This window comes from Artemia franciscana, chromosome 15, assembly GCF_032884065.1.
Source record: "Artemia franciscana chromosome 15, ASM3288406v1, whole genome shotgun sequence".
NCBI classification, from domain to species: Eukaryota; Metazoa; Arthropoda; class Branchiopoda; order Anostraca; family Artemiidae; genus Artemia; species Artemia franciscana.
This window is the reverse complement of record NC_088877.1, coordinates 11,731,004-11,747,508: the sequence shown is the minus strand read 5'-3', so window position 1 is coordinate 11,747,508 and position 16,505 is coordinate 11,731,004. Positions and strand designations below refer to the sequence as shown.

Below are 16,505 nucleotides of genomic sequence, written 5' to 3'. Positions count from 1 at the left end.
CAACAAAATTGCCCCTTCTGAGATTAAAAAAAAAGAAATATTGAAACCCCCTCCACATTTTCGTAAATTGACGCTAATGTCCCATCCCACTCAAAGAATTCCTATAATATAGTTCAGAAATAGTTCTAAGTAATCAAAAATAGAAAGCACTGTAGAATCCAAGCTTTCCTAAAGAAGCAATACAATGTCTTGACAAAATTATCTTAGCTACCATGGCTACAACAAAATCAGATTAGAGTATATGCTACAAAAAAAAAATGATAAATAATAAAAGGAAACTGCCATAAATCAAATTACACAGAAACATGATAGGAAAAACAAACTATTCGCTGAATTAGGAATGCAGTTGAAAATTTCAGAGCGGATGAAAATTAATTGTAAATATGGATAAATTTAGGATTAATCGAATCAAATGCAGAATTGAATCGAATCGAATACAGAATTGAAACGAATCGAAATGCAGGAATTCGTTTTTTAGATGCAAATGAATAAAACGGTAGGTCTATTACGGACAGGTTTGCAAGGAGGGATAGGCCGTTCAACAAATACAGAAGGTGCAAAAGAAATTTTAATGGCTTGGGAAACTTACTTTAATGTCACTGAAAATGTCAACTTTGATAAATGTCAAATTTTCATATGTCAAATGCAATAAACGTCAAATTTCAAAATGTCAAATTTCCTTTAATGTCACTTTATCTTTACTGAAAAAAAAATCAACTTTTTCTTTCAGAGAAAGTAAAGAACACAGGTGAAACTTAAAACCATATGAGATTTGGGACAAAGGTGACTTTCGGCTCCAAATATATATTGAGTTTAAGCTATTCAAAACATACAAAGAGATTAATTAACCTCCCAGTAAAGGATGACTTAAACTCTAGCGCAGAGTAAATAAATTATAAATATGAGGGGGACAGTCCCTCTTAGGAATAGCATAATCCTTGTTTGTTTTAGGTTCCATCGTCGTTCATGGTTTCATTTGAAAATATTTTAGATACATTTTAGTTTTTATATATTTAAGTTATAGTTTTCAAAAAAGTGAGAAGATATGGTTTTAACTTAACCCAACTTACTTAATTTCTTATTTTACTTATAAAACCGTATCAAACTTTCTGTTCAAAAGAGCCCCCTTTCAACATTTTACGACCCTTCAGTTTCAGAAAAGTAGCTTTCGTGATTATAGTTTTAGGATATATAGCGATGAGAAGAGAATAGAGCCCTTCAATAAAAAAGAACTGAATGTGCTGTGTAATCAAAGTGTCACTATTCAACTTTTTTTAGTTACTCAAGTGGCCATTATGTCTGAAATATCACATTTGCCTAAGTTGTTTGTCTGTATAAAAGCAGTAGGTCCATGGGATCCATGAAGGTCCTAAAACAAATTCAAGAACTGTTCAAATTTACAATTCCTAAATTTATATCTGTCTTTACTCATTTATTCTTTATTTATTTATTTTTTTGGAGGGGGGCGGGGGCTCAAGTCATTTATGATAAATCACCAACCCTCTGTGTTCATATGCTATCCTGGCTGCTAAAAAAAGAAAAAAAAGAAGCTAGAAATGCGAAAAAAAGTCTTTGAAATGAGAATAAATTTGTCAATCAACAACTTGAAAACAAACGTAAAAATAACAAAACAACTGTTAATAGAAATCTATTATTTTTCAGGAAATTAAGTTATTCAGCCGGTTTTTGTTTGAACTTGATTTATTTTATTCCAAATATCTAGCATTTCTGTTGTAACCTGATTGCACCTGAGCTTTTGCTTTTTTATGCTACATTAAATTACAAATAAACTTAACATAGTGACTATAATCAAAGAATTGCCATTCACGTTCAAATGGGAACCAATTGCCGTTAATGTATTGAGGGGGTTAAATGAACATTGGTCCCTCACCCCTTAAAGTTTCATTTTGAAATTTTATAGTGTCCGAATAGTTCCCCTCTTTTATGAGGTCTTGACAAACTTATCCACCCTTCCACTAATAAATTCGGCTGTTTTTAAATTCACAATGACATTGAGAAAAGAAATGAAAAGAACAACTGAAGCACAGAATAGAAGTCCTTTGTCGATCCTAGCCGAATTCAAGACTACTACACACACAAAAAATAAACACATATAAATTTACATAAAATTTGTTTTGTCTTTTGCATTTGTTTGTTAGTGTGCTCTTCGTCGCTATTTTCTTCTTTATGATGTTGGAAATTAACTTAAAGATTAAAGTAACTTAAAGATTTAGTTAATTACACTTGCTAGATAAAATGTCTGAATAAAAGTAAAAAGACTGACACTAACATAGCCAACTTCAAAATTAACTTCCTAACCTACCTGTAGCAAAATAACGGGTTTGAGTAAAAACGGGTGGATTGTCATTAATATCCCCAACGTCAATTACAACATTGGCCAATGATGATCTCCGAGGGAATCCATTATCAGACGCAATTACATTAAACTCGTATCTACCCATTTGCTCTCTATCCAAAAGGTTAACAGTTGAAATCCAGCCAGATGTGGAATCGATTTTAAATTTTGAAAGAACTTCTTCAGAAACGTTGGCAGCAAACTGGTAGGCTATTACCTGGTTGGCACCAATATCAGCGTCCTCAGCCGTTACTAAAGGTTTCAAGGTCGTATTAATTAACGATTTAACACTTAGATAGGAAAAAAGCAAGGTGCAAGCTGAATCTTTATTATAGAGCCTTTCCGTCACTGAATAATCTTTTTTTCAAAAGGAGAGAAAAGGTTCTATCATTCACTAATAATTTCTCAAAATGGAAATAAAATGAAAGAAAGAACACCCTCAAGGGCTTGGAGGAAGGCCTGATGCTTGAGGTGATACGATTGAAAAAATACTTGGAAGATTTAAAACTAGTAGCTTAAACGGAGTTTCAGTAGTTGAGATGGAGAAGAGAAATGCCCACAGTGGCGGCTCTAGCCTCTCTTGCACCCGGTGCAAATCTCGAGTAGCCCCTCTCCCCGTCACCCACATAATTTTAGGCGAAATTTAAACGAAATTGTCATTTATTAACAAAATCATGTTAAATCTTACTGCTAAATTATTTTTAAATGATTATTTAAATTATTGAGTTATCATTTGCTTTTTTAATTTAATTATTTTCACTATTACTTTTTCATTATTTTTAATTTGTTTTATTTTGTCAATTAATTAGTAACTTATCAATTATTTTCGTTTATTAACTGCACCTTCTACCTTTTTTTAATAAAACAAATTTCAAAAATTATAACCTTCAGATTGTATATTTGAAATTCTGCACTAATTTTTGCCCCGTGGCAAATGTCCTCTCTATCTCTCCCTAAAACCACCTCTGAGTTTCCACCACTATCTTTGCCTTAGGAGGTATAAAACGGAAAAGAGTAGTAATTGTTGTAGATTTTTGGCTTCATACATTTACAACATCAGAAAAAATATAAGCACATTTTACAAAAAAGCAATATAAAGACTAAAAAAGAAAAATAAGCAGATAAGTAGGTATGCTGATTTACATATGAGTTTTTAAAATCAAATTCACCCTGACTAGAGTAGGAGGGGATACAGTAAAGTAACATATTCACATATCTATAGAACCATATAAAATACTTCTACTGTTTTTGGTTCCGGATTAGAGTCAATAGGGCAAAAATGGACTTAAAGTACATAAAATATCCCCAATGGTATTTGATCCCAAGAACCCCACCCCAGGAAATATAAAAAGCCGTGGCCTAAAAGCTTCACTTTTCTTGTTTTGAACCCCACGGGCAAGACTCTCTGAGAACTTAAAAAAAAAAAAATTAACAGGTTATTGCTCCGTCGTTAAGCTGTTTAATGGGTCATTTAAAAGCTCCTAATTATGTCTACATATTTTTTATAATTTCATCTTATAACCTTCATCTGTAAGTGCTAGATGGCACTACTTGATTAGGTATATACGATTCTGGGTACATATTTGATCACTAGAGGGCGAGGGGGGGGGTAAGAATTTGCAAAAGGAAACGAATGTTATATTTAGATTGAGGATAAAGTTCTGATTCTAAAGGCAAGTAAGAGTTTTCTGCTTTTATACTAATAAAAATGTGCTAATTCTACTTGATTTAAATAACTTATTACAACTTTTTTTTTTACCCAAAAATTTCTTAACACTTAAAAAATCTGATTTCATAAGACATACAAATCATAATTATAGCGATATATAATATATAGAATATAATATATAAAATATATATATATATATATATATATATATATATATTTTATATAATATATTTTATATAATATATAAAATAGAATTATAATTATATAGAACACATAGCGACTTGATCGTTTGTCACTTGACTAAATTTACCATCTTCTGTCAGAGCTTGGCTTCAATTCATATTTCACACAACTACTTTCCAAATCTCAAAATGAGGGGAAGAAATCCCCCTGATCTTCAATGTCCAAAGTTAAGCTGACAAAGAGATATTATAAAGCATTCACTTAGCAAGTGCGTAATGATATTACAAGCATAAAGCGGTGAGAACAGAGCTACCGAGTGTATTGGAAATCTTAAGTCTGCTAGAAGAAATAAAATCGGATTTCACGAGTACATATCGATTTTGACGAACTAAGAGATAAAAGAAATGTGAAATCATGCAAAGAAGGTTACTGCTTTCTATGACTGTAATTAAAAAGATGAAGGTTAATATGTCTAAGCCACGTTTTATGGTTTAAGGATGATAAATTGCCAAATATAGTACTTTTTGGCCAGCCATCTAGGGCCAAACGAAAAGCAGAAGAAGTCATAATGATGGATTAAAAAAAAGAACTTCATGAGGAAGGGGGGGTGAGAGAGTGATGCCTTGCATAGATCAGGGTAGAAGAAGTGTGTGTGCAGCTGTTTGGGCCTCCCCTGTCCTCAAGGACAAAGAATCTCAAGTCTATGGTGCCAGCTACTCGGCTAGAACGGCTCGTAGCTAGATATTCGTAGGCTTGTACTTTTTGGCCAGCCATCTAAGTCGAAAAGAAGAAGAACGAACAAAATTTAAATAGAACCTGCTGAGGAAGGGGGAGGGGAGATTGAAGCCTTGAATATATCAGGGTAGAAGAAAGGTGCGCGCAGCTGTTTGGGCCTCCCCTGTCCTCAAAGACAAAGGATCTTAAGTCTAGCGTGCCAACCACTCGGCTAAAACGGCTCGTAGCTAGATATTCGTAGGCTAGATGACAATTAATAATTTTCCTCATTAAAGGGAATAAGTTAATACATCTAGGCCATGTTTTATGGTTTATAGATGACAAATTGCTATATATTGTACTTTTTGGCCAGCCATCTAGGGCCGAAGGAAAAGTAGAAGAAGTCATAATGATGAATTAAAAAAAAGATTAAATGGAACCTCCTGAGGAAGGGGGAGGGGGAGAGTGAAGACTTGAATAGACTTCTATAGAGACTTCAGATAATAGACCTAATAGAAGACTTCTAGGCCTCCCCTGTCCTCAAGGACAAAGTCCTCGTAGCTAGATGACAATTAATAATTTTCCTCATTAAAGAGAATAAAGTTAATACATCTAGGCTATGTTTTATGGTTTAGGGATGTCAAATTGCTAAATATTGTACTTTTTGGCGAGCCATCTAAGGTCGAACGAAAAGAAGAAGAAGTCATAATGATGAATTAAAAAATAAATAAATAAATAGAACCTCCTGAGGATGGGGGAGGGGGAGAGTGAAGCCTTGAATAGATCAGGGTAAAAGAAATGTGCGCGCAGCTGTTTGGGCCTCCCCCGTCCTCAAGGACAAAGGAACTTAAGTCTAGCGTGCCAACCACTCGGCTAAAACGGCTCGTAGCTAGATATTCGTAGGCTAGATGACAACTTATAAATTTATAATTTGCCTCATTACTATATATATATATATATATATATATATATATATATATATATATATATATATATATATATATATATATATATATATTCTAAAGACAGGCACGTACGCAGAAATTTTTTCGGGGAGGGGGCCAAAACCTTCGAAACAGCAGATTAAAAGTAGCACTTATTTTTTATTAATACAAACAGCACGTATATCGGAAAATACAGATTAACTCTGTAGTATTGTAGTATATGTATATGTAGTAACAGTATTGTAGTAATTTGTAGTATTGTAGCGGATGGGGGGAAGAAGACTCAAAAGTACGTTTTAGGCTCAGGTTATGTTCGTTGCAATTTAGAACCAGTGATTAATCTATTATATCCCACTGAAAGGGAAATTTTAGGGTTAACAGTACAATATGGATGTTGTGAGGGGTAGTTCTTCTATTGCAAAAACGTAGATTTTAATGAAGAATGATATTTTCCAAAATTGAAAGAGAGTACTTTATCCTGAAAAGGGGGGGGGGATAAATACCCTAAAACCAAGGATAATTCTATTTTGCTGTGAAAAGCAAACTCTCTTTACAAAAAAAAAAAAAAAAAAAAAAAAAAAAAAAAAAAAAAAAAAAAAAAAAAAAAAAAAAAAAACAGTACAATTGCTAATTACTTCAAAGAGGGTAAAAAGTTAGACAGAAAATTGGTTAATAATTGGGCAGTGACTTGACCGGATAATTGCATGCTGTAAAATCACCCAAAAAAGGCTTCACACATGTATCTAGATTCTTAATAAATATCCTACTTTTGCCAGAAATTCCAAGAAACCATGGGGAAATTAAATATTTCACAATTTTTTTTTGGGGGGGGGGGGGCGAGCACGAAGCCCCCTCCCTGCGTACTTGCCAGTCCAGAGACCTAACATAAATAAATTACCCTTAATTTTTCAAGTTCATAACCCCCTAAAAAGAAAGTATCCCAGGCCATCCACCAAAATTCCAAGCTTGACGCGTATATTTTCTTTTTGAAAGGCAAGAAGGACAACAAAAGGGAAATTGATTACCTTTCAAAATGGTTGTTTCCCTCGGAGTGTCTTCAGGGACTTCAGTCCTATAAATCTGAGAGTCAAAGACCGGATCCGAGTCGTTAGAATCTGTTACTTGAATAACAAATGGAACTATGTCAGATAAATTTGGAGACGTTGATGTAGACGCCTTCACCATTAAAATAAATGTGTCCTGAAATGATATTCAAGCGAGATCCAATATTAAAAGTCTATAAATTACATTGAGGAGCATAATTTTTAGTGCAAGAACTAGAGTAAATTTATGTGCAGGCAATTAAACAATTTTTGGGGGGACATAAAAACATAAAATACGTTTTTATTTTCCAACACAACTTTCAATTGTTAATGCTAAAATGCAATCAGGTCTTTTCTATTTCATCTCTATTTTTTATGGTAGCAACAGTTGTACCGAGAAAAAACTTAATTTTTTTTCTATCAGGAATACCTAAATAAATAATAAAAAAAATCGAAAAAAACTTGAAAATCTTCACGGTAAAACCCTGGACGCTATGCAGAATTTTATAGCTTTTTACTTTTAAAATAGGAACCTACATTGATTGCCTTTCTTAAATAAGAAACTTTAGTTTTTGAATGGTCAAATATCCTAAAAATTCACAAAAAAAAGTCTTAAAAGTTTGAGACAAGTTCAGAAAAATTCATACCAACACTCAATTAAATATATTATACAGAGCTAAAAAAAAATTAAAAATATCAAATCACAAAAGCTATAATCAAATGAATTGAATAATAATTTTTATTAAATAAATTTAGAAAGGTTATTTCTGTTGTTCCCGCCACAGGAATAAAAGCGTGTAGGGGTAACGATTTAAAATTTAATTTACGTAAATTAAATTGGTTAAAACATTCTTTAGTTCAAGCAATTCATAGATGGTTCTAATAATAGGCTGACAACAGATAAAAAAGTTTTTTTCTTTAAAATTTAAAAATTTTTCAAGGATCGAAAAGTCCAATAATAGTGTTGAGTTTAAAATGAAAAGGTATATTATTAAATTTTCCAAAATATGCAACATTTCTATTAGTTTTTTTAAGAGTACACTCTTCTAATACTCGAAAAAAAAAATTAAATTGAAAAAAAAAGTAAGCGGATGGACATTGCATTTTCAATTTCAACATTAAAAGGTACGTTATGACTACTCGGGTTGTCCGTATTATATCTAAGTGCAAAAAAAAGAAATAAAACTTCGATTACTTGAACATTATACATAAATATATGCCCTTCCACCAAAACGTCGTCATTACCAGCGATAAGCTGCTAAATCAGGTTTCCATTTTGAATAGATCCACCCATGTCTACTGAGGGAAGGATTTTTTCCAACTACGAATAGGTCTTTAATTGAATATTACACGCTTACAAATTAATATTTCCGTTCAATTTTCTGGTATGGGAGGTAGGTTAAGTTCCATTTCCCGTTTTTGGGGAGGTTGTACAAACCCCACGCTCTTCCCACCGAGACTGGTAGACAGATGAGCTGGGCATTGTACCTGTTCCCACCACCAGAGCTTCCAATGTTTCTATGATTTCTTTGCATTTGCAGATAGTCTTCATATAATATGCATATTATTTATGTTTACTTCCCCCCCCCCTTAAATTTATGGATGCATAAATGATCGCACAACCTTCAATATCCGAGCAGCACGGGGTAGGAGGCAACGTGTTGTGACACAAATCAATATCCTTAGTAACAGCATTGCCTTTCCATCTGTCGCTTTCCCCCTTCATCCTCACTTTCTTTCCTTGCTATCAATTTGGTTACCATGAAGCAAAGTAACAAGTTTGTTCCTCGTTCTTGGACAGCTACCACTCCAATAATTATGTGTCTATGACAACACTACGCCTGAATTAACATAACTTCAAATCTCCGAGATTGTTCCCTAATACCTTTTAGATTTATTACCAAATAATGGTGTTAGATCAGCTTGAAATCGGGGATAAGATTCCTTAAAGTTTGAGCCGTTTTCGTAGGCAAATACTATTATTTTGTAAAGGAACAGCGATACATAACTTTTCGAAAGAAAATAAAAACGATTCTCTTGGAGTCTTCTGTGAAAGTCTTCTAAATGATCAAGTGATCCTCCACAGTTCATGTTTTCTATGTTGGATCCCAAGGGATTATATAACCAAATTTAGCTCTAAAAAGCTTCCCAGCATTTTCTAGCTTTAGAATATCCACTATCTTAAAAATATTCCGTCCCATATCTTTGTCCTAAACCTCAATCACGACTATCAGAAACGTGTTGGGTTTCTACGGCCTCATAGACTAATATATAGGTTGAAATGGATTTCTATAGCCTTTTCAGCTTTTCCGCGCTTTAGTTAACCCATTAGCTTAGAGATATTTCGTCATAAAAAATAAACATTTAAACTATGCTTCAAACACAATATTAAGAAACTTTTTAGATTTCTGTAGCTTCATAAGCCAATATATAGACACATCCCTCGCATTTATTTTAGAAGATTCCCATTAATCCATGGGTGACAACTCGACTATTAGCATCATCTTCTGAGTTATGGCTTAGATCATAGCTTATTACTCCTTTTGTAAAGTGGAAATGTTGGACGCAGGGGCTGTTCAAGTCCTGAGTAGGAGAGGAAGCTGTCCCCCCCCCGGTTATCTTACATTTCACATTAAATTCCTTTCGTTTCATATTTTTACAATTCTATGGTATATCTTGACCCCCCCCCCCCTAGATTATGAGGCTTAAAATCACTACTGGTTGGATACTCGGAAATACCATTGGCATAAAAACCAGTGTGAAGTGTCAATATCAATGCCACTCGTGCCTAGTACTCAAAGGATATATAAGAACACCCTTAATAATAAGGCGTTTTTTAACCTGGTTTATATGGCGTGTTATTAACATTTTTGGAATCATAATTTTTGGTTTAGTGTGGTTATTGGCTGAATATTTTTGCTAGATGCTTGGAAATACCCCTCGCATAAAGACCACACTATCACTCCATAATATCAATGCTATTCGTATTTTATATTAAAATTATATGCGGAAAAAACAAACTTCACCATAAGATTTATTGGTTTGCTTTAACAGGGTTTATATGGCACGTTATTAATTTTGAATGATATTTTTTGGGATCATATTTTTTTGTCTGTATCGGGTTATTGACTAACATTTTTCCCGCTAATTTAATGTACCACTGGAAGGAGAGAAGGTTGAATTATTAAAAAAAATTATTCGATGGTCAGGTATTCCACCGGAAAGGCAGGACCGAGAAATTTGTGAGTTCCTTCTTAATTAAAGTTAATTATTCTGTTTGTTTATACCTCGTTTATATGGCATTTTATTATTCTTTTTGAGACAACTTCCTATCAAAATACTTGGTAACTTGCCCTTTTTGTGTGAGATCGATATTGAAAGCTCTTTCTTATCTCTATTCTTTTTTCTACCATTGTCATAGCCTAATTGTCCTAGGAATGTAATTTTCCCCGCTATTACTAGACTTGTTTCCGTATTTAGCTGTCATATTTCTTGATCAGTTTCCAGGTATTTAACTTTACAGGGAGCTATACAGGTATTCTTTTTTACTTTAACTATTTTAAAGATAAAAGTAATAATTACTATACTTATAATACTTTTTTCATACTTATTATTAGTTGGCCTAACAATTTCTATTTGCTCCCCTTGAAATATATAATTAAGACTAAAAATACGTATAGACCAAAAAGGAAAAAATCCAGCAAAATAGCAAATAGAGAGATGATACCAATGTTGACTTCAGAGTGGAGAAAGGAATAGAAAAAGAAAACAATGCTAGAGAGTGAAAAGCACCAATAAATAAAAACAAGTAAAATATTAAAATTGGATACTAAAGTAAAATTTAGAACACAATAGAGCTAGGACAATATTTTAAAGTCTTTTGTTTCCTTTCTTTTTACGCCTTCTTAGGCCTTCCTTTCTTTTTACGTTTTCTGTCCTTTTAAAGCCTTCTGTTTTCTATCTTTTTACGCCTTCTTACGCCTTCCTTTCTTTATACGTATTCTTTTTACGACTTCTTTCTTTTTAAAGCCTTCTGTTTCCTTTCAAATTTTTCAAAAACAAGAATATTCGCCAAATCCAACAAACATGATATTTCGGAGTTACCCACTAGGTCCATGATTCCCAACATGGGGCGAATGCCCCAACATTGGGGCATGGGAATATTTTGGTTGGTCATGGGCAGGACGTGCACCCTTCGGCTGACAATACTTTAGAGTCTTATTTTTGCAAAAAATAAACATTTTTCAAACGAATGATGTCATGTGCATTAAATGAGCAAAAACAGATGCATGATAGTATTACATTGACGTCATACATTGAATAAAAAGCGTTATATTCAGACACTATTTTTCATTAGTATAAAATATGCCAAGGAGACGACCCGAAAAAAGTCACCAAGTTATTCCCTTTTAAGCATCCTTAAAATAGACGTAAAATATTGAAAAACAAAAATTAAATATCACGAGGGGGAATTTTAGCAACACCTAGGTGGGACATGGCCAAAATTGGATGGAAACCAATGCTCTATGCAGTAACTTCGCCACATAAACGTTTCAAGCAAAAGCGTCACTTCCAGTCAAAATCTTATGTTTTTGTAAAACTTCTAGTATATTATCTTTTATTCTGTTTGCTCTTTTTTCCGTTTTTATAATTTTTCCTTGTAAAGATGTTAAACTATTACGATTTTCTTTTTCTGTCTCTGAAGTCTTAAAACGGCTTTCTTTTAAAATCCTTCCATGCTAGTGATTTATTTTAATTAGTAGCAATTAAGAAAATAAAAAGGCTGGTTCTTTCCCGTTTGCTAATAGCTCTCTATTAGTGTCATTACATACTATTAAATAAAAAAAAAACAAGTTTTTTTAAATGAAAGTAAGGAGCGACATTAAAAATATAAACGAACAGAAATTACTCCGTATATGAAAGAGGCTTTTCCTTCTCAACGCCCCGCTCTTTACGCAAAAGTTTGACTCATTCTCTTAACTCTACATTTTAAAACAGTAAAAAACTTTAGCGTAAAGAGCGGGGCGTTGAGAAGGAAAAACCTCTTTCATATACGGAGTAATTTCTGTTCGTTTTAAGTTTTGATGTCGCTCCTTACTTTCATTTAAAAAAAACTTGTTTTTTTTTATTTAATTTCTGAACGTTTTTCAATCAATGCATGTTTTGATTTTGGCTCTCCGCAGAGGAATAATTAAAACGAAATTTGTATATTTATTTTTTTTTGGCTAAATGGCTTTCTCATAATTTTGATCGAATGATATTGAGAAAAAGAGCGGGAGAGGAAGCCTTGCCCTCCGTTTTTCGGTTAATTAAACTTTTAATTTTATACGAATCTTTTTATAAGTAAAAGATATACTTAACTTATAAATTAGCTTACGTAAAGAACTTTTGTATTCTCATGTTTTTATTACATACATGAGGGGGTTCGCCCCCTCGTCAGTACCTCGCTCTTTACACTAAAGCTTAAATTTTGTCCCAATTCATTAAGAATGACTCCTGAATCACAAAAGCCGCAGAATAAATAGTTGAAATTACTAAAAATATTTAGCGTAAAGAGCGAGGTATTAGGAAGAGGTGAGCCCCTCATATGGGTAATAATTTATGTTCGTTTTAATTTTTAATGCTGCTGCTTACTTCCAGCTGAAAAAAAAACTTTTTCATATTTATTTTTTCATTGTTTTTTCTTAATTATGCTAGTAAATCCTGCGCTCCCTTCATGAAAATTTTCTTCCCCCATGACAAATTCCTCGATAGAAAGTTCCCCAAGCATATCCCCCTCTTCTCAACCCCTGCCTCCAACCAAAAAATCCTCCTGAAAACGCCTGTACACTTCCCAATAACCATTACTATATGTAAGCACTAGTCAAAGTTTTGAACTTGTAACCCCTCCCACGGGGACTGTGGGGGAGTAAGTCTTCCCCAAAGACATAGTTATAAAGTTTTTCGACTACGCTCAATAAAATGGCTATCTCAGAATTTTGATCCGTTGACTTTGGGAAAATAATCAGCATGGGAGGGGGCCTAGGTGCCCTTCAATTTTTTCGGTTACTTAAAAAGGGCACTAGAACTTTTCATTTCCGTTAGAATGAGCCCTCTCGCAAAATTCTAGGACAACTGGGTCGATACGATCACCCCTGGGAAAAAAACAACAAACAAACAAACACGCATCCGTGATCTGCCTTCTGGCAAAAAATATAAAATTCCACATTTTTGTAGATAGGAGCTAGAAACTTCTACAGTAGGGGGTGTTTCCCCCTATTTTCTAAAATAATGCAAATTTTCTCAGGCTCGTAACTTTTGATGGGTAAGACTAAACTTGATGAAACTTATATATTTAAAATCAGCATTAAAATGCGATTCTTTTGATGTAGCTATTGGTACCAAAATTCCATTTTTTAGAGTTTGGTTACTATTGAGCCATTTACAGTTCGTTACCACGAACTGTTTGATTTGGCTTGAGTGACTCTCAATTACAAATTACTAAACAAATTAAAAATTACTAAACTTAAAAATTACTAAAAATTACTCAATTACAAAACAAAAAAAAAGGTTTAGTGACTCTTATTACAAATTAAATAAAAAAAACAAGTTTTTCAACTGAAAGTAAGGAGCAACATTAAAAGATAAAGCGCATAGAAATTATTACATATATGAGGGAGTTCGTCCCCTCAGTACCTCCCTCTTTACTCTAAAGTATTTTTAGCAACTTCAAAAGAGTTATTTATTTTCATTAAACGTCCTTTTGATTTAGGGGTCATTCTTAAAAAATGGGAACCCAATTCGAACTTTAGTGTAAAGTGCGAGGTATTGGCGAGGGGTCACTGAATCTCTAATTTAAGTTTGTCACTGAGTCTCGGGATATGTGGTGAATTGGTAAAAGTTTTGTTTTTGCTTATAGGAATAGCTAAAGAAAGGGAATGAGATCATTATTTTCATGTTCCACATTTTTTTTTCTATCTATAATATTCTCAACGAGTTTAATAGGGCAACAATTACAGAATAAAATATTTTAACATGAATTAATTCAGAGGCTACATGATTTTGTCAATAGATTTTTAGAACTCGGTTGATTGAAGAGTTAACTACGCCAATTTTTAAATAAGGAGGGTGGTTCGACGACAATGGTGGTTCCTATAAATCTATGTTAAAATATGTTTATATTAGGAGGATCAAATAATGTTTTTCATCATTATAAACGAAGATCATCTGACCTTAGCAATAAAAGTTAAATAGAAAAGTTACAGTGAAAAAAAAAGTTTTTTCCACCGAAAGTAAGGAGCAACATTAAAACTTAAATTAAACAGAAATTATTACTTATATGAGGGGGTTCTCCCCCTCGTCAACACCTCGCTCTTTGCGCTATAGTTCGAATTTTGTTCCAATTCTATAAGAATGTTCCCTGAATCACAAAGGCCGTTTAATTAGAATAAATAGCTCTTTTGAAAATACAAAAAAAACTATAATGTGAGAAAAAAAGAAAAAAAAATCTTTTTTTCTTTTGAGCACTGAAGACGGCTTGGCAGAGTAGCTGTCATTACCCTCGCTTTTTTGACTATTTTCAAACTATGTTTTTCAAACATTTTTTATAATGTCTGTAAAACGTCATATTATTTACATTATATTTTGTATTATTATCAATTCCTATTCATAATATTTATATTACTATTATATATTAAATTTATAGTATTTATAGTATTTGTATAATTCCTAATATTTTACGATTGATACCATAGTCCCCCTTGTTGAACCCCGTCATAAGTTAAACTGTCTCCAATCACAATGTTTGATGATTTTTCTCCTTTTATTACGCCTAGTGCAGGGGTATGCCCGGCCTGTTTTGCATCCTGGTTTCTCCAAAAAGTAAAATTAGAAAGGTGATACTACTACTGCTATTAACAACTCAGCGCAGCATCAAGCTGCCTGAGGTCATTGTAGCTTCGCATGCTCCTCCTCCATCCCAATCTATTCAAAGCTTCCCTCTTCAAACCCTCCCAGGAAAATCCCTTTTCCTTTAAATTGAAAGGAGAGTGGCCCTAAAAAAATCAACAAGAACTATCTTCATTGAAAAAAGAGCCTACAATGGCTAAGGCACGATACAATTCATGTCTTAAAATAATTAATTAATCAAATACCTTGTGGTGGTGTAGTGGATCAGGCCGACCCTCTTAATAGATGGTTCCTCGGTTCAATCCCGCTCGCTGCAAGGAATCATAACGTATTGATGTCATACTGAATAATTTTTTCCCTTCTCTTTAAATCATTTTCTAATATTTGTTAGAAACTAGCTCAAGATAGTTTTTGTTATGCAAATGAATAAAAAAAAATTCTCAGTCAAAATTTAGTTGATTTTCTTTTCTTTACATTTGGCTGAAGCTGTAAGACATAACTTTACCAAAAAGGTGCTGAAGCCTTACCAAGTGGCATATAACGATTGCAAATTCTGTCGGTCGGTCTATCGGTCCCGGTTTTGATAGTTTAGGCACTTCCAGATAAGCTAGGACGATTAAACTTGACAGGCATATCAGAGAATAAACCAAATTAAATTAGAAATAGTCGTTTCCCAAATTTGATTATCTGGGGGGACGGTTAATTCGGAAAATTAGAAAAAATTAGGAACTTATAACTTACGAATAGGTTATCAGATCTTAATGAAATTTGATATTTAGAAAGATATTGTGTCTCAGAAATCTCATTTTAAATCTAAACCGAATCTGGTGATAATAGGGTGAGTTGGAGGGGGGAACCTAAAAATCTTGGAAAACACTAGAGTGGAGGGATCGGGATGAAACTTTGTGAAAAAATGAAGTAAAAGTCCTAGATTCGTAATTGACCTAACTGGAACGGATTCGCTCTCTTTGGAGGAGTTGGAGGGGGGGTTAATTCTGAAAAATTAGAAAAAAAGAGGTATTTTAACTTACAAAGGAGAAATCGAATCTTAATTAAATTTCATTTTTTGAAGGACCTCGTAACTCAGATCTCTTATTTTAAATCCCGACCGGATCCAGTACCGTTGGGGGGAGTGGGGGGGGGGCGGAAATCTTGGAAAACGCTTGGAGTGGAGAGATCGGGATGAAACTTGGTGGGAAGAATAAGCAGTAGTCCTAGATAAGTGATTGACATAAATGGGCTGAATCCGCTCTCTTTGGGGGAGTTGAAAGGGGTGTTCATTCGAAAAATTAGAAAAATTGAGATATTTTTAACTTATGAACGGCTGATCGGATCTTTTTCAAATCCCGGCTGGATCCGGTGACAGTGGGGGGAGTTGGGGGGAGCCTAAACTCCTAGAAAACACTGAGTGGAGGGATTGGGATGAAACTTGGTGGGAAAAATAAGCACAAGTCCTAGATACGTGACTGGCGTAACCAGAGCTGATTCGCTCTCTTGGGAGGAGTTAATTCTGACGCTAAAGTTTGACACTTTCTCTTAACTCTACTTATTAAAATAGTAAAAAACTTTAGCGTAAAGAGCGGGGCTTTGAGGAGGGAACAGTCCCTTTCATATACGGAATAATTTCTGTTCGTTTTAAGTTTTAATGTCGCTCCTTACTTTCAGTTAAAAAAAACTTATTTTTTTTATTTATTTTCTAAACGTTTTTG

At 33.6% G+C, this 16,505-nt stretch overlaps 1 protein-coding gene across 14 annotated transcripts in view; it reads right to left on the bottom strand.

The window, feature by feature from the left end:
- The window catches only part of LOC136036050 (fat-like cadherin-related tumor suppressor homolog), a 401,362-nt gene that overhangs the window by 91,273 nt on the left and 293,584 nt on the right, over positions 1-16,505 (bottom strand). For all 14 annotated transcript variants that reach the window (XR_010619615.1, XM_065717994.1, XM_065717993.1 and 11 more), the window contains 2 exons: positions 6,892-7,066; positions 2,324-2,608 (listed from right to left, as the gene is read on the bottom strand). Coding sequence is in view for 13 of the 14 variants with exons in the window: in XM_065717994.1 (XP_065574066.1) it covers positions 2,324-2,608; positions 6,892-7,066 (460 nt within the window). In the remaining variant the exon portion in view is untranslated. The remainder of the gene's footprint in view (positions 1-2,323; positions 2,609-6,891; positions 7,067-16,505) is intronic.